The 19,253-nt window shown below is 38.3% G+C and overlaps 1 protein-coding gene across 2 annotated transcripts in view; it reads left to right on the forward strand.

The window, feature by feature from the left end:
* Nucleotides 1-311: 311 nt before the first annotated feature.
* The window catches only part of slc12a4 (solute carrier family 12 member 4), a 31,710-nt gene continuing 12,768 nt past the window's right edge, over nt 312-19,253 (forward strand). The window contains exons 1-17 of one of the 2 annotated variants that reach the window (XM_079810672.1): nt 312-579; nt 7,424-7,521; nt 7,696-7,827; nt 7,919-8,065; nt 9,391-9,445; nt 9,533-9,663; nt 9,765-10,006; nt 10,131-10,345; nt 10,536-10,700; nt 11,890-11,988; nt 12,158-12,215; nt 12,304-12,478; nt 12,886-13,004; nt 14,103-14,201; nt 14,471-14,590; nt 14,700-14,804; nt 15,193-15,361. In XM_079810672.1, the coding sequence (XP_079666798.1) occupies nt 441-579; nt 7,424-7,521; nt 7,696-7,827; nt 7,919-8,065; nt 9,391-9,445; nt 9,533-9,663; nt 9,765-10,006; nt 10,131-10,345; nt 10,536-10,700; nt 11,890-11,988; nt 12,158-12,215; nt 12,304-12,478; nt 12,886-13,004; nt 14,103-14,201; nt 14,471-14,590; nt 14,700-14,804; nt 15,193-15,361 (2,268 nt within the window). In that variant the 5' untranslated portion in view covers nt 312-440. Of the gene's footprint in view, nt 580-5,837; nt 5,971-7,423; nt 7,522-7,695; nt 7,828-7,918; nt 8,066-9,390; nt 9,446-9,532; nt 9,664-9,764; nt 10,007-10,130; nt 10,346-10,535; nt 10,701-11,889; nt 11,989-12,157; nt 12,216-12,303; nt 12,479-12,885; nt 13,005-14,102; nt 14,202-14,470; nt 14,591-14,699; nt 14,805-15,192; nt 15,362-19,253 lie in introns of those variants that run through there. The other variant, XM_079810673.1, reaches the window with a different exon arrangement.

Genomic DNA, 19,253 nt, shown 5'->3' on the forward strand with positions numbered 1-19,253 from the left:
TTTTGACATGCAGACAAAATCCATGAAAGGTTTTCTCCTGTAAAAGAGAAAACCGAGAGATATTAGCATATAAATGGTAGACCTATAATGTTTTATTTTAAGCTGTTTTTATACAAAGACTGTAATGGGTCTGGATTTTAACAACAGTTATTTTCCTCATCAAGTTTGTGATTCACATATTAAACTGGGAAGCTTGAGTGAGCGCGAGAGCAGAGGGAAACTGCGAGACAGGCCAAAGTGTCAGAGCCTCTTTATTTGTCCGAACAGGAGGAGGGACTGGGTGAAGAAGGTGGGGACTATGCTAATGGTTTGAGAGGAAGTGAGGGAAGACTAGAGGAATGTGTTGGAGATTTCAGGGAGAGTTCAGCTGGCCGGGAACGTGCTATCTGCCAAAAGAAGAGAAAGAGAGGGACAGATAGTCACACTGAACGGATGAAAACATGCCCCATTTCACTGTGGTACCAGTGCAGGATAACTCGCCGTCCAACTATGACAGTCTGGAAGGAATAAACTGGGTGGATTACAGAGACACAGGACAGGGAGGATACCCTGGACATGGAGACACAGTTAGCTCAGATGGTAAGTTTTCTTCTTGTGTATCACTTTGTGAAAAACATCGCTCTAAGCATAAAACTTTGGTTTAACTTCACAAGGAGCTAAGATTGAAAGTTTATTCAGTTTAAAAGTTAGATGTAACCCTAGTATTCACGATAAGCATCCTCAAACAATCAGCTATTTAGTTATCATGACAATTGTTCAGTCACTAACTTCATAGGACCCACTGACTTGCATCCCAATTGTTGGGAAGTTCTGAGGGACCTTTATCATGTTGGTAAAGTTGGTCATATATCTATAAAGTGACGTATATGTGATTTAAGGGGGAGGGGGGGGATGGTATAAAAGTAACTCAAGCTGAAACGCTTGGCACAGTGCTGACATGCCAGACACCACTGTGGTGACAAAGGAAAACAATCAAGAGCCATAACAGAGGCGGGACCGGGGGCTCTGCAATAATGGGACAGGCCTCAAGTATTCATGGACACAAAAGATGGAGCCCTCTCTCTTTGTGCCAAGACAGCAGCTGAGGGTTTAACTGGCATTTATTTCCTTCACATTTTCCATTTCATTCTCTAGCGCCTTTTTAAAAGAGAGAAACGAATGGCAAGACATGCAGCCCATGATTAAGAGACATCAGCATCTGTTTACCGCAACTGTAACTGGCATTTTGAGAGACCACCATGTCTGTGGAGAGGTGGGTCAGGGTTTTGTGTGTCAGGGTAAAAGGGTTCATATTTGGGATATATAGTCAAGTGAGGCTTTTGTAAATGGGATATGTACACCATTATACATAAATATATAGCCCATGTACTGTATACTAATATTTTACTGTTAGTAAGGTGAAGGGATGATGGCATTGCTCAAGCTTGTTTTTGCCTATAGTTTAGCCTTTATTTTATTTATTTATTTATTTTTAAGCATTATGTAACATGCTGAACTTTCACGTTAAAACGAATGGACAAAGTGAATCATTGAATGAATCTCTGCAGGGGGAAAAAAGAAAAAAGTATATTTACACCATAAGGAATAATTATACAGCTAATTATAAATTAACCATTGCAGCTAAAAATAATAAAAATAATATATAATCTCAACATATAATCATATTATACATAATCTCAAAAGACACCCCAAAATAACATTTTATCTCAGAAAAATAGAACAAAACAAAAACTGACTTTCACGTCACGCATTTCCCATGCATTTTTGATAATCTAACGTTGTCACTGCCTCTTTAAATTCACTCTCGCTCTCTTTCTCTCTGAGCAATGAAATGACAGGCTGGAATACTTGCAGAAGTACAATAATCCAATTTCTTAGATTAAAATTTCCTAATGTTTGTCCATGACAGGGCAGGTCTGAATTGAATAAATCCTATGCTGGCCTTTGATGTGTCTGCATGCCTTTTGTGAGTTTGGTTAATTTAGACATTCAGCATCACTTCAATCTTTTGATATAGACTTATAGGCATTAATAAAACATGTTAGCAGAAAATTGTGGGTGGTCATTGAGGTTTGTATGATTTTCTACGCGTAAGCATGTAGGTTGAAGAGTCTTATGTGGCAGTCGCACTGGTGGGTCATTTAAATTTAGGAGAGGCAGAGCAGAAGGAGGGTGTTCACACTGCTAACTTTGTTTTTTAGTGTGTCAGCTCAGCGATGTTTAAAGCAGTACCACACACTGTGGTCATTGTGCTGAAACAGGCCTGTAATGGAAAAGCATCAGCTCTCAGTCAACCCATACACCACGTCATGCCTTACTTCCACATTACTAAGAGGAAATGAGATGGAGAGGGAGGAAGACAGAGTCTTTTTTATATAGAAATAATGTACAGTCATGTTCTCTGTGTTCAACAAGCTTTCAGAGATCATTAGCAATATTATATAAACTAAGGAGGGACATCTTTAATCTAAAAGAGAAGATGTTATCCCAGCTGTCTTTGACAAAGTATTTTCTAACACAACTGGAACAGGGTCGTTTTATGAGTGGTATAACACAAATCCAGCTGGTGTGCTATACTGTACCTCAACTGGCTCCTGACGACCAATACTTCTTTATAATCGGAAGGAGTAGTTATTTGACACAGAAAAAGCAACATCATGCTATTTTCGAGAGGGAGCTGCCTGGCAGTCCTTAACACCAAGAATGTCTCTGACTTCTGAAGGTAACAATAGATCCTCTTCCACAAAGAGGGCCTGTATTACTTCTTGTTGAAAGACAGCTGTACCTGACAGGTACAGAATGTCTTAAACTGACATATCTCTTACTAATCTCATATATTGAAATTGTTGTGGACTTAATCAAGATCAGGAACGGAGCTATAAAAAAAATATGTATAAAATCAGACATTGATCCGCTTTGGAGGGTACTGAAGTCATCTAAATCTCATGTGCTGAAAAGAGGGCATATCAAGCTCTCAAAATGTATTCTTTTATTTAGCAAGAATGCATTAAATTGATCAAAAGGAACAGTAAAGACATTACAAGGTTAAGATATATGTTTCAAACAAATGTCCTTTTGAACTTTCTATTAATCAAAGAATCCTGAAAAAAAGGTGTCAGGTTTCCACCCCAATATTAAACAGCATAAATGTTTTCAACATTGATAATAATAATAAGCAAGGACCAAATCAAATCAGTACCAATTCAGCATGATTTCTGAAGGATCATGTGACACTGAAAACTGGAATATTGGCTGTTGCTATCACAACAATAAATTACATTTCGGAATAAAATAGAAAACAGTTAATTTACATTAATAATATGTCTGTATTTAGTGTATTTTTGATCGAGCCTTCTTTCAAAAACATTAAAAGAACTTACCAAACCCAAACTTTTGAACCTGTTTAGATCAAGTAACTGTAGATGTTGTAAGCTGTATGAACCTACAAAAAGTTATATAGAAAGTGTCCCCGTTGTCCCCTAAATTGTGCAATATTATAATGCAATCATATCACGTTTACAAAGAGAAATATACATATTATGGAGAGCAGTTGGTACATGAAACACGACAAGGGTAACAATCATCTAACTAATAATTTTAGGTAGAGGTTGAGAACAAATTCATCCTGACATCATAAGATAGCAGGTTACTAAACACAACAACAAATTCAGCCATGTAAAAAAAAAAAACCTAGCAAATTAAAAAACAATACAATACTATTAATTGTTCGTGCCCAAGTGCATCCTGGGGATAAAATGTGATTCTTTTCAGTGTAGGGCTTATATTTGACTTACATATTAACGTATATTGTAATATAAAAGCTATAATTTGATAATAATCATTATAGAATGATCAATTAATTAATTATTTGCAGGATTCTATTGGCATTATTTACTTGTTTTTACAGTGTTATTTGCATGGTGATTTTGAGTAAGTATAGTATATAAGCTATATACTATAATATATATTTTTGCCTTTTGCTAATGTTTTTAATAACTGGAGCTCCATCATTACAGTACAGCTTCTTCTCCCTCATTAACGCACATCAAAGCATTCATACATTCTGCTCTCCCAGTCCCAGCAGGGTTCAATTCCACAGACTTATTCAACTGCTCATCTAATTCAGTCCATCAGTGATGGACTATTGTGTAACAAACTTCTCTTCTCAGGAAAAAAACACGTAAAACAGGCAGTCCATCATCTGTAAAACACTTTAAAAGTTTGGCTGTGTAATTGACATCATCTGTAAACCGTGACAAATTGAATAGGGCTAAACTGAAACGTGCATATAGCATTAATACAGTGTACATGTCACTCATTTCCAAAGTATCCAATACACTGCACTAAATAAATAATGTTATATGCATTTAATATGACTGTTCCAAGATGTGTCTGTGCAGGGCGAACAGAGTGGGTTATGTTATGTAGTTTATGAGCAACAATGGTAGTCTCAAAATGTAAAACACTAATACAAAAAAATCACAGACAGAGGCACACATGAGTGAACAAACATAACATACTGGATATTATTATTACAATCACTTCAAGCAACCAGTATGCCATCATAACACATAGATAGCCAAAAAATATATACTTCAGGGCTAAATCGGTTTAAACAGCATGACTTTAGACTCATAATGAAGACTTTAAATGTTAATAAATGGGATGTTTGGCCAATTTCATACATAAGCTCCTTACCAGCTTAATTTCTTCCTGAGGTTAAAGTGGTTTTGTCTCTTCAAAATATTCTCCTTTTGAGGTAAAATCGCTATTTGCATTGAAGCTCGTCTACCTTTGGGCTATTCTGAGCAACAATTTGCAGATGTTTGAACTTAACTTTTCTACAGCTGGTAACCAAATGTGAGTCTTCCCACGTGCTGTGGAACAACAGTTTGTGTGTGATGTTTAAAGCTTGTTGAAAACAACTGACTGTAGGCTATAGCGTGTAAAAAAGCTATAAAATCTTCACTGTGAACACGTAATGTTTTTGTTCTCTAGATTGGATAAATGTCTCTCAGACTGCATCTCACCCCAAACACTACATTTGTGAGGTTATAGCTTTGGCTTTGATCTACAGCTTTTGGCATAGTCCTGTTAACGTGTTGAGACAGACCTGCCGCCATAAAGCTCCTGCTTCCCCCTTCTACAGTCACACGACAAGAGAGACATCCTGTGTGTGGGGCTGTCAAGTCATTTCTTTAAGGCTTTGTTTAGAAATAATTCTGTAAAATGCTGCTCATGGTACAAATTGTAAACATCTGTGTAGTGTTTAAAACCGATCCACATTTTATCATTAATACCAACAGATAAATGAATAAACAGTTGTCAAAGTTTAACCCTAGATGGCAGCATTTGACCATTCTCATTTTCTCATTTAATAAAGAACATATTCCAATATAATAAAGAACATATTCCATTATAAGACTCCATCACTGCAGGGTGGCTGTTCCATTTTCTGAATTTTCAGGCATTTTATTTATTAAACTACTATTTAAAATGTGTTAACATTCTGGATTAGAAGTTTTAAAAGGTCTTCATTGTGATATTTTTTGTGTTCTTGACTCTAAACACTTAGTGTATGATTCTGCTTGCATATAGAACCTGGTGTGAAGACTGTAGCAGTGTTTGTAGTTTGTGATCAATCGGTGTTCTCTGAATCTGAGGCGATGTGTGTGCGTGTGTGTGTGGACATTTTAGTCAATGTACTGTGTGGATCTATGGATGTGTGTCTCTCTGTGTGTGTGTGTGTGTGTGTGTGTGTATGTGTGTGTGTGTGTGTGTGTGTGTGTGTGTGTCTGTGTGTCTGTGTGTCCCCCTCACTCTCAGTAACAGTTAATAGTTCACATTGACCTGGATATAGACTATGACCACTGCTCAGAGTGCTGCCTGCGTTGCTGTAGATAAACATGCTGATCCACAACAATGCTAATGCAAACTCTACCTATAAAGGCACATTAACCCTGGACACAGGTGAGTGAGACCTATAGAAAACAAACAGAGAGCAAAAATATTTAAACTCAATCTTGTCATCAGACCAGCTACTATCTTTTCTTATTATTTTGAGTTTATATATTTTTGAGAAAGTATATTTGGTCACAATCTTTTCTGAGCTTATAAACTGATTAATTGCAAATGTTGAAATATTAAAATTATTCTTTCCCCTCTCTTAAACGAGGCTCATGTCAATCCAAACGACTTAAAGCAGTTAGATGGACAGGCTAATGTATTTAATGTGGTTGTCTAGTGCAAAATAAATACATAAAACAAATGTCTATGTAGGATGATACAGACCAAACTGCTTAATTGTGATGAACTTGGCAAATTTAGCAGTGTTTTCTGTCACAGAAAGTCTAATTAAGACTGGCACTGTATTTTGTTGCCTCACTTTGGCAGTATTTGTATTGACATTTGTTGTGAGAGCAGAGAGTGTGAGGACACAAAACAATCAGACTGCGTATGTTCAGATTCTGTGACCTGATTAGAGGACATAATGAAATAACGAATGAAAGGTCAGAAAGGAAGAGGAAGAAAGGCAGGGAATCAGAAATACTAAATGCGTTCAATGCTTGATGCCAATCTAAGAAAAGGGGTCAAAGCTGGGGCAGCTGAAAGACATTTATTGTTTAGATTCATGATCAAGTTCTTATTAAACTAAATCATAACAAAATACTATGAATTAAGCTTCATTATTTGACCACTGTTAGAAATCATCAAATGTATAAGGCTGTGTAAAAAAAAGTGGATGCAAAAAAATATATGTTATATATATTTTTGTATATATTTGTATTTCTTTGTGCCCTTACCGAGTGCTTCAAAATGCCATTTTCTCATTGAATTTGTTTGGAGGCTGGGAATATCAGTAATAAATTTAAAATACAAGATCTCCACACACACTAGTTCGTATTTATTTACATTTGTTTTACATATGTGAAGATGAATGCAAAAAATGTAATGACAATGATTCCATTTGACTCAATTGTTACACAATGACACAATGTAAGAGCGTAAAGAATGGGACATTGTGACATTTATTCAGTGGGCGTATAGGGCAGGAAATTACATAGTTGTGGGTGAAAAAAGTTAGTGAGAAAATAAACTCCACCCTATATATTTATTTTAGTCTCGTTCTCTCTCTCTCTGGTAAAAAAAGAAGAAGAAAAAAGCCAGAGATCAGTTGGGTGGGGATATAAATATTAAATAAAAAAATTAATTATATCAAATGTGTGATGATACAATGGAAACGGATAATAAAAACAGGCTGGAGCAAATTAAGGATGGAGAAAAATGTTTACTCTAAAAGCTAATGGACAACATACACGTACACAAAGAAGATTCTTTTTCTTTTTTTTAATAACTCAAACTACTTATCAAGGATATGTCTGTTAAATCCAGTAAATATGTTGTAAATGTCCTCCCCCTCCAGGTCATGGCAATCATAAAGAAGACAGTCCCTTCCTCAGCAGTTCAGATTCAGCATCTAAGAGGACTGACTTCTATGACAAAAACCTGGCTCTGTTTGAGGTTCATTTTTAATTTTCCTTTCCTTCTCTTTGCAGTATTTCCCACTAAATGTATCATCTAAAATCTCAATAACTTTAACATTAATATCAATAGCAACACATGAATAGTGGAAAAATGTTTTGTGTAGAATTCTGCTATACATCATATGTGGTACTGAGGTGTGTGTTTCAATAGGAAGAGCTGGACATCCGGCCGAAGGTCTCGTCTCTCCTCAGCCGGCTGGTCAATTACACAAATGTTACTCAGGGAGCCAAAGAACATGAAGAGGCAGAAAGTGCTGATGCATCCAGAAGACAAGTGCCAAAGGTTATTAAAAAAGTGAAAATGATATTTTCAAAATATAATAAAATATTTTTTTCTGAAAGACTTTTCTCTTTCCTGCTTTTTTTCTCTGTAGTCTCCGAATATGGGCACGCTGATGGGAGTGTACCTGCCATGTCTGCAGAACATATTTGGTGTGATTCTTTTTCTGCGTCTCACCTGGATAGTGGGAACAGCAGGTGTCGTCCAGTCCTTCCTCATCGTTCTCATGTGTTGTTCATGTGTGAGTTACTGCAGACACACCCACATAAGTAGCCTACACTATCAGGCTGTTGAGCATTGTTTTTTTTATGCCACACTGTGCCTGCATCTGCCCTGTAAACAAACAGCCTAGCATTGCATTTAATACATTTGACACCGATAATGGACAATTGTGCAAAACAAGACAGACAATAAATAATATAAAAGTATGTCAGTATGTCAAATAATATGGAGCAATGGAGATAGTAAACCAGTAAAAAATTGAACACTGACAATTTAACTGCAATTGGCAGAATGCTGAGATGAGAAAAACTAGTGACTGTTCAATTTCCTGATGTTTTGTATATTAAAAAAAAACATTCTTAAAGGGATAGTTCACCCAAAAATGTAAATTCTGTCATTATTTACTCACCCTCATGTTGTTCCAAGAATTTCATTCATCTTCGAAACACAAATGTGAATTAAAGTCTTACGGGTTTGGAACGACATGAGGGTGAGTAATTGATTGAATTTTTTTTTTTTTTTTTTTTGAGTGCAGGGAGAGTGCAGACATTTTGTCTGTGTGCTTTTCTCAGAAACCGTGTCTGAAAAGTAAAATTTTAAAGCTTAAACTTAAATAAACATGCCACATTTTGACACATGGAAGAACATGTTTATCAGATGTTACTCAGTTAACAGACTTGTTAACTGAGTAACATTCTAATGTTTTGCTAACATTAAGTAATAAATTTTTTTTTTTTTTTACGTTCTCTGAACGTTTAAAACATCCAGTTTTTTTAGATGTTTTTTTCTTAGTTATGCAGATGTTGAGGGAACATTCAATTTTATCATTTTGCAAACACAATGGGGATGTTTCAGAATGTTTAGAGCAACAAGTAAAAGTTACAAGTATAACATTTAAAAAAAAAAAAAAAAAAAAAACAGATGAATGTCCAACTAAAACGTTCCATGATTAATGTTTTTGTGCTGTTTTGAGAACATTATTAAATACCAGATAACTTTACAAGAATGTTCTGTTACTGGAGAAACATTTGCTCATAACTTTGGGAGAATGTTATTCAAAGTTCTGAGAACGTTCCCTGTTATCTGGGTAGTAAAACTTTTATTAAATTGAGATTACATGAATCAACCCAATTACTTTATTAGATTAATTGTTACTTTCACTGTAGTAAAATACCTACCCCTCAAATGGAGCAGTTATTGATTAGTCAGGCAGGCAGTATAGAGTGAGCTCTGTAACTCTGTGATCAGTGCACATAGTGAGTGTGATATATAAAAAGCTCTAGATAACCCTTTAGGGTGATATGTAACATAAAATAACTTTTTTTTAATGTTTATTTTTAACAGACAATGTTAACAGCAATCTCGATGAGTGCCATAGCCACCAATGGTGTAGTTCCAGGTAATTTGTAGTGTTTGTATTCCTTTGTATTATAACATTTTGCAGTACAAACACAAATGTATTTATCTATTTATTTTTAATTGGCAGCTGGTGGGGCCTATTTCATGATATCTCGGTCTCTGGGCCCTGAGTTCGGTGGTGCAGTTGGTCTCTGTTTTTACTTAGGCACAACCTTCGCTGCTGCCATGTACATACTTGGAGCAATTGAAATATTTCTGGTCAGTCTCCTTTTATTATGACAACACACACACACAATGATCCAAAACCCCAAACGATCCAGCTCTGAAAATAATCATTCATTGACTCTTATTATCTACAGAAATATCTGATTCCCCAGGCTGCCATATTCCATCCTGCAGATATTCACGCAGGGAGTGGTGCAATGCTGAATAACATGCGGGTGTATGGCACAATATGTTTGACCCTTATGGCTGTAGTAGTCTTTGTGGGGGTCAAGTATGTCAACAAATTGGCCTCCCTGTTCCTGGCCTGTGTCATAATCTCCATTGTTTCTATCTACGCCGGAGCTGTCAAATCCATCTTCCACCCTCCTGAGTTTCCGTAAGTCTTTCTGTAATATGTAATAAACAAAAAACAAAATGTAATATTTAAATTTACATTTATTTTAAATTAAAATGTAAAAGTATATCAGTATTTTTTTTTTTTTTTTTTTAACCATGTTTAGGATCTGCATGTTAGGAAACCGGACATTAGTTCGTGATTTGTTTGATGTTTGTGGGAAGACAGTATTGGTTGGTAATGAGACGGTTCCCAGCCAGCTTTGGAAGAACTTCTGCAGCTCTGAGAATTCCAGCAGTGCACATTGTGACGAGTACTTCCTTCAGAACAACGTTACAGAGATCCCGGGCATTCCTGGGCTGGCCAGTGGGATCATTAAAGGTAAGGACGCACTTCCACAGCATGTCATCTAGGTAAAAAATAAAATAAAACTGATTATAAAATTATTGCATATATTTCAAGATGATGAAAAAAGGCTTTCCTTTTCCAGGCACTTGCTCTTTGACATGTATTATTATATGTGGCTTTCTATATGTATTTATTTATTACATTTTTATGCATGTTTGTGCAGAAAACATGTGGGGGGATTACATGGAGAAAGGTCAGATTCTCGAAAAGGCAAGTCGGTCCTCTGTTGATGTCCATGGCTCCATGGAGACCTTTGGCTACTATGTGTCGGCTGACATTGCCACTTCCTTCACCCTCTTGGTGGGAATATTTTTTCCTTCTGCCACAGGTAAAAATCATATGTCCTCTTTGGTTAAGAAATATATTTATTTAATTTATTATTTATTTGAATACTTGATTCTGAATGGTCAATCGAGCAATCAAGTGGTACAATATTATTTAAAGTGTTTGCTACATGTAAAATATTTTTAAATTCTGTCTGCGAGGGCCACTATGGGAAGCATGCAGAGTTATTGTCCAGTTATTGTAATACTATTGTAGTATTAATGTTGGGCTTGTTTTTTCAAGAACGCACTTATAGATTTGGGCAGTGGCGGGTTGCATTTTTTGGGCTTATTTCCAGAATATAATTGCATATGTGTCTTGTTTTGGTTGGCACACATAGCAGGGGCGTCACTAGGCCTTCATGAGGGCTTTAGCCCCCCTAAAAATCTGCGATTAACTCTGTAAACTGTACACTAATTCTTGATCACCTCAGTCCCCTTTAAAACTAATATGACAAAATTCCATTGCAATTTCCCATCCATTTTAGCACTTCACACCCATGAAGGCATACTTTAGAAAACAATCATAATGCTATTTTCATTTAAAATTTTAAATTGGCAATTAAAAAACTTAAAAATAAGCCTTTCTAGGCTACCTTTAAGACTTTGTGACTTTTTCTACTCTTGCAATTCTTAATAGTACAATAAAATAGCTAAAAAAATGTATTTGACAATACATCCAAAAGCTAAACACAAATAATTATAAACGGAAGTGGAAATGGTTAATGTGTGGTCCTCTTCAGCCATCCACTGGTTATACTGGTAATATTCATGCTAAAAGTGTTTGTTTTCCACAAGCAAGGTGAAAGAAATCCTCCACTACACCTTTTCACATTTTCCATGTTATCTCCATGAGTGAAAGTGAGAAATGTCAATGCCATGGCAACTCGACTGCATCAGTAAAGGCGCAATTCATGTAAACCGCTATTTCATAGTGCCAGTGACAATGCTGTCCCCTGTCAGTCCACTCAGTTACATGTTATAATGCACTATTTTTTCTAAGCGAAAGAGCTAAGCCAAAATTAAAATGTTATTTAATGTCCACATATTTATTTATTTGGCGAGTAGCTGTGAAATAAGCTGGACAATGTATAGTCAGCTGACTGTGCACTATCCTTTATGTATATAAGTACTATGACTTGATGGAAAATAACTTTAATTTCAGTATTTTGTCCCTCTCTGTATCTGAGACAGGCATTATGGCAGGATCAAATAGATCTGGAGATCTAAGAGACGCACAGAAGTCTATACCAATAGGGACGATTCTGGCCATTACAACTACCTCTCTTGTCTGTATCCTTTATTGCTGTTGGTACTGATATTATGTTTCAAATAATTAATCTAACTATTACTCTTATCAACAGTATGTTTTTGTTTTGTTTTTAAAAAAGCTCTTATACAAACTGTGAGCAGATTTATTTTGCATTTGTCGATACATAGCATTCCATGACTCGTTCGATAGATTTCAGCTCTGTGGTTCTGTTTGGGGCCTGTATTGAGGGTGTGGTGCTGAGAGATAAGTAAGTTATCTATCTAGAGCGTACAAATACAAACTTTTAGATGGAAACAAGCAAGTTGTGTGTCATGTGTTCTTGCAATGTCTTTTAGATTTGGAGATGCTGTCCGAAAATACTTGGTGGTTGGCACACTGTCTTGGCCCTCTCCTTGGGTCATTGTGATTGGCTCATTCTTCTCCACAGTGGGTGCAGGACTTCAGTCCCTGACCGGAGCTCCCCGCCTCCTGCAAGCCATTGCTAAAGATAACATCATCCCTTTCCTTAGAGTGAGAGATCTACTGATTTATGATCACAAAATACCTAAGTAACAAACATCCTCCACATCTTTTTTCACCATGTTGATGTTGTTCATTACAATAACAATATGAGGACACAGTATAAAACATTATTTAAGGTCTTGTGGTATCTGTGGGTCAAAACATTTTGTAGATATACTGTGTTTTAAAAGTTTAACCAAGACAAAGTTGTGATGCATTTCAGTGAGTTGTAAATGTTCGTATTGTGAATTTCTGGATTATATTTACTTCCCTTTCTGGAATTCCAAACCACAAAAGCTATAAAAGCAAACATTTGCATGTCATATGTAAAATGTTGTTCCTAGAATGTAAATTTTGATGCCAACAGCTGACTATACTTTCCATCCCTGTGTGTCCATGTTTTTGCACATGCACAGGTTTTTGGACACGGTAAAGCTAACGGAGAGCCAACGTGGGCTCTACTGCTGACGGGACTCATAGCAGAGCTTGGCATCCTCATTGCGTCACTGGATATGGTTGCTCCTATTCTCTCCATGTGAGGACACACCACAAATAAACACACAGATTCAATTCACACAAAATAAATTATTTAAATGCATATTAAGATGACTTTTTTATATATTGAACATCAAATGTTATAGTATACATTTTGCAAATAGATCTAGATAAAATCAAGGCTAGATATCACTTTATAGTTGCCTCTTATCAAGTCAAGTGACCTTTTTATTTATATCGCATTTTATACAATACAGATGTTTCTAAGCATCTTCACGCTAATAAACAGAAAAATAACGTTCAATGATGCAAACTATGTCAAATATGGGACAAATTCTAATTATTCAATTTAATTCAATTCACATTTATTTGTATAGCGCTTTTCACAATACATATAGTTTCAAAGCAGCTTCATAGAAAATGCATGCGTCTACATTACAATTTAAAGTGGTTTGTTATCAGAGGAGAGGAGAGGAGGTGTCCACGTTATGTATTTCTGAAATGTTCATATACAAAGCACACAGTTAGCTAACAATGTATTATTAATAAAAATAAAAATGAACTAAGGCACAGATAATAGGCTAATAGTGAAATAAGAATACATGTTGTAAACAATGATTAGGGTATATAGATAATTTAGCATGGGTGCATGTTGATACAGAGCTGCGTCATCTGAAGTCCTTGCAGGAGTTGAGTTGTCTTTTCACAGGTGATGGTCATCTAACTATGCTGTAAAGCAGCTCTACAAAAGACAATAGTGTCATTATTCAGCTCGAGTCAGTTATGTGTTGATTCAATTCAGTTCAATAATGGTGTTGATGTTGCAAATATGTCAATTTAAAACAAAGTTGAATCAGCTTAAGCAGCTCTGCAGAAGACAGCTCAATTCAGTTCAAGTTTATTTCTTATACAATATTGTCAGTGCAGTCAATTTGAAAATTTTACTGAATATTGAGTGTCTTTTAAAGCAACTTATGGGCTCAGCACATATGCCACATGTTCTTGTCAGAAATAAAAATGTTTATTCATGTTTCATTTTATGTCAAAATGTTTTTATTTTTTTTACCTGGATTGTTATTGCATGTATTACATGTCACTTATTCTAATATGTGTGTAATAATGATTGTTCACTTGACAGGTTTTTCCTGATGTGTTATCTTTTTGTAAACTTGGCGTGTGCAGTACAAACACTTTTAAGAACGCCAAACTGGAGACCACGGTTTAGATACTACCACTGGTAAGTTTGCATTTCGATTGTGTGTGCAAGTTCTGACAACTTCTCTTGTAGTCACATTTGAATTCAAATCAAACTGTGATCACAAAACTCACTGGCATTCATTCCTTGATATCCGTTATTCACTTCCTGCAATTATTTAAAAATTACCTTTAATAAAACAATTAGTAAACTATTAGTAAAATAATAGGTCTTTTTATGATGTGACCTTCTCTCTCTCTCTCTCTCTCTCTCTCTCTCTTTCTCTCTCTCTCTCTCTCTCTCTCTCTCAGGGCTCTGTCTTTTCTGGGCATGAGTATGTGTTTAGCCCTTATGTTTATCTCCTCTTGGTACTATGCCATTGTAGCAATGGGCATTGCTGGTATGATCTACAAGTACATTGAGTATCAGGGGTAAGTGATTCCTAATTACATTCCATTAAACTGATAACTGAAATTAAGCTGAAATCACCAATTGTCCATCTTTAGTTTACAATCTCTGTCTTGAATTTTTTTCTTTCAGAGCAGAGAAAGAATGGGGGGATGGGATCCGCGGGTTGTCTCTTAGTGCTGCCCGTTACTCACTCCTTCGTCTGGAAGCTGGACCTCCCCACACCAAAAACTGGAGGTTGTCTCTAATTTAAAATATTATCAGCTAATATTTTCCAAAAACATATTTGGAAATGACCTGGGAACACTTTCAAATAATGTATTTAAATAATGTTTAAGAAGCAGGAAGATATTGTTTGAAAAGTATACTGTAGGCATACTCAAACAGTGTTTGTACTGACAGTAACAGTATCAGTATTAAACTGCTTCATAGTTTGTGGAAAACATGATGCACTTTTTTCAGCATTATTTGATTAATAGAATAAACATTTGAAACAAAAAAACATTTATTTAAATTATAAATATTTTGTAACAATGTCTTCACAGTCAATTTTATCTTATTTAATGCTTTTATATATAAAAAATAATAACACTACAATCCCATTAAAATGAAATAATGTTAATAGGCCACAGCTGCTGGTTCTGCTGAAGTTGGATGAGGATCTACATGTAAAGTATCCTAGAATGCTTACCTTTGCCTCACAGCTGAAGGCGGGAAAAGGCCTAACCATTGTAGGTTCTGTGATACAGGGCAACTTCCTGGAATGCTATGGGGAAACACAAGCATCAGAACAGGTGAGGAAGTGTCCTGATTTGCATGCACTTTTATCATCATCTTGACTGTAACCCGCTCTTAAATTACAGATGCAAATACAGTAGTGGCCAAAACTGATGTCCGGCCTAGGAAAATTTACATCTTTACCATTTATTTAAATATTATTAAAAATGTGTTAAAGATTCTGTAAGCATATTGCATATAGTTATGCTTGGAGTCAATTATTTTATTTGTAGTAACACAGTGAAACACAGTCAAGGACGTGGAGTCAAGGACGTGCAGATCCCTCAGGTGGAGTGCTCATTTATGGTGCATTTGCGCCTGCACAGTGCTGCCACCTGGCAGATTCGCCCACACCTCCCATCCAAGGCCTGTAAGTTCCCTGACGTGCTTGCCACTGGACAGGCCAGGCCAGACTTTTCTGGGACACTGTCAAGGACTTTTCCCAGCAATTCTCAGCAGTACAGAAGCAGACGGAGGCGGTCAAACAAATCCTGCCCGGGAGGGATGCTGCTGCCACCAGATCATTGGGGGATGCCCCTCTGCGTGCCGGTCGCTGAGGGCATCCCTCTGCAGCTACATCTGCTCCGGTGCAGCCCCAGCAGAAGCCTACACCTAGGCCACAACATCGAGCTGCCTGCAGGAAGGCGGTACAGCCCATCTCAGCTGCCGCTAAATTCTCTAAGTGGTGAGCGGACAAAAAACGGTCTGATTTGGAGAGACATTCAGCGGAGTGTTTTCACAAAAAAACTCATGAGGGTCTATACCTTCAAGGTTGGGCCCCAGTGCTCTACCTCGCTGCCCCTCCACAGGGGTAGTAGTTCTACTGCTGCCACTTTCACAGAGTCTAAGGGCCTGACTGGCACTCCCTAGCCCATCTCATTGGCTCATTCAGACGATCAGACTCTGCTATGAGATTTAGTTCGGCCGGTGTCCCTCCAGTTCCAGTGGCGTCCTGTTTACCTCAAAGAAAGATAAGGATGCCCCTATCCTGAGTGCGGAAATTGCTGTCCTGCTGCCGACGGACACAATAGATTGATGCATATGAGACCGCTTCAGCACTGGCTGCACGGCCGAGCCCCAAGATGGGCATGGCACCGTGGCACACATTGGGTGACCATTACACCGATCTGTCATCGCACTTTCAGGCCGTGGTCAGACCTTGCCTTTGTACGGGCCGGAGTACCCCTAGAAAGTGTCTAGGCACATTGTTGTTGCCTCCAGAATGGGCTGGGGTGCTGTATGCAACCCTGTACCGGTTTCAACCATTGTTGCAGGGCAAGCATATGCTGGTTCGGACAGACAACACAGTGACGATGGCGTACATCAACCATCAGGGTTGCGTTCTCGTCACATGTTGCAACTCAACAACTTCTCTGTAGGCAGCAGTGGCTCAGGTCGCTCCGTGCCATTTACCTTCTGGGTGAGCTCAATCGTGCAGCTGACACACTCTCGGGAGAATGGAAACTCCACCCCCAGGTGGTCCAGCTGATATGGAGGTGTTTCAGGGGCGTGCAGGTAGAACTGTTCACCTCTCTAGAGTCATCTCATTGCCAGCTATTTTATTCCCTGACTGAGAGGACCCTCAGCACCGGTAGACACTATCACTCAAGCCAGAGCCCCCTCTACTAGGCAAGCTTATGCCTTGAAGTGGAGTCTGTTCATAGATTGGTGTTCTTCTCGTCAGGAAGAACCCTGTAAATGCCCGATCAGCTTCCTGCAAGAGAGGTTGGAGCGAAGTGTATGTTGCTGCTATTGCAGCACATCATAATGCAGCAGACGGTAGATCTTTGGGAAAGCACAACCTGATCATCAGATTCCTAAAAGAGGCACTAGGAGACTAAATCCTCGCCTCATGCCCTCTTGGGACCTCTCTGTGGTACTTGCAGCCCTACAAAGTGCGCCATTTGAACCGCTTCAGTCAGTCCAGCTTAAGATCCTGTCTCTCAAGACAGTGATCCTGACTGCGCTCACATCTATCAAGAGGGTGGGGGACCTGCAGGCCTTTTTGGTCAGTGAAACGTGCCTGGAATTTGGATTGGCTAACTCTTACGTAATCCTGAGACCCCAGCGTGGAGGAGGCAGACCTAGCCCTTGTGTCGCTCTGTCCCGTTGCCATTGTCTTGGCCTACCAGTCCCAAGGTGAGCCGTATCCCCTTAGGGTGAGGGCTCACTCCACTCTGAGTGTTGCCTCCTCCTGGGCATTGGCAGACACCTGCAGAGCTCCAGGCAGGGAAACACCAGACACCATTGCAAGATTATACAATCTCCAGGTTGAGCCGGTTTCTTCCCGTGTGTTGGGTACGAGTGCCCTATTTGCTCTCCAGGTGAGTTCCCTGCCTGGCGAACCCTGGATGGAGTAACTGCCAAGCATCCTTCGGAAGAGGCATCCAATGCCAGGCCCAGTACTCGAGATGCTCAGTACTTGATCTTCCCCTTGGAAAGTTCTGTCCTTCCGTCCCTGTTCGGGTAAAAGAGAAAGGAACAGCAGCTATTGACCTTGCCCTTGGAAAGTTCTGGGAAGCTGGGAAGGGTCAGCAGTTGTGGCACTTCCATAGGGACCACAAAACGTCTGTCCAATTAACGCTAAACATGATTGACTGATAGGAAACATCTGGGTTACTGTTGTAATCCTCGTTCCCTGAAGGAGGGAACAGAGATGTTACGTCCCGCCTGTCACAACCCCGGATTACCGCTGATAGGCCAGGACCCCCGTCTCAGCTCCTCAGCACAAGCCTGAATGATTGAGTTGCAGACAAGTTTATATACACGTGTGTCCGGGGTACTGCAAATTTCACTTGTCAATGTCCATTGGCTTTTGTTTCCACTTGAAGGTGATTGGGCTCCCAAGTGAGATATCCACATCAGTCAGTCGAATTAACGTCTTCTTAACAGCATTTTTATTAAAAATTTTAATCAAACATGTAGGGTCATTAAAAACAATTGACCTATCGGTAAGCCCCTCCCCGCAGATGAGCCAATAGCAGTTGAGTATCAGTTGCACTGGGACCGGAACTCGGACATCTTTAGGTGTCAGCGCCACAGAGAAACATTGGAAAATCCGAAGCTCTCATCAGTTTGATGGTGTTTATGCTACAAAAATGCTAAAATGTTGTGCCTGATGTACTGTAACACTGACTCCAGGAATCCTGAGAGAATTTTCCTTTTGTCATACTCTCGTTAAGTTACGATTAAAGTCCCTGCTAACATACAAACCGAAATAACTAACTGTTCTCACGTCATGTAACACTGTAGGTCAAAAACACGAAGGTCTACATTTCAGTGCCTCACCATATTAAACTGGTTATACGTAAATTAATTTATTTTTAGATATGTTTAAGGTCTACATTATCTGTCTTACTGAGGAGGGACTTCTATTTGGATGGGTATTATAGTCTACGGGTAGTGAAAGCGGGAGCTCACACTTGCAGTTTATCGGAGTTGTTTTGCAGATACAAAGTTTACCAGTTATTAACTGCACCCTCGAAAAGTCAGAAGTTCTCTGTATATGTTTGTTTTGCTGTTAGTTGTATGAGTGTTTTTGTGTAATTTGCTGTGTATGTTAATGGTAATGCAACGGAGAGAGGTAGTTTGTGAATGAGACGTTAATGCGCACTTCTTATGCTTTGTTTGTTCAGCTCTTACGATGATTTTTTGGAGTGAAAAAGGACATAATAAACTTGATAAACCATCAGTAAAGTTTGGCCATCATTCGGACGGGGTATACACTACATTCTGTGTCCAAAAACATCTTGGGATAATGTTTTCACACTGACAGCTGTCATTGTAAGATATAGCAACTCCGTTTGTTTGTCCGAGTTACCAACAGTAACTAAGGGGGGGGGCGGGGTTTACCGATAGGTCAATTATCCCTTCCGGACATCACTTTTGGCCACTACTGCACACTGATCT

The sequence above is a fragment of the Gobio gobio genome, assembly GCF_949357685.1.
Source record: "Gobio gobio genome assembly, chromosome: 2".
Classification (NCBI taxonomy): Eukaryota; Metazoa; Chordata; class Actinopteri; order Cypriniformes; family Gobionidae; genus Gobio; species Gobio gobio.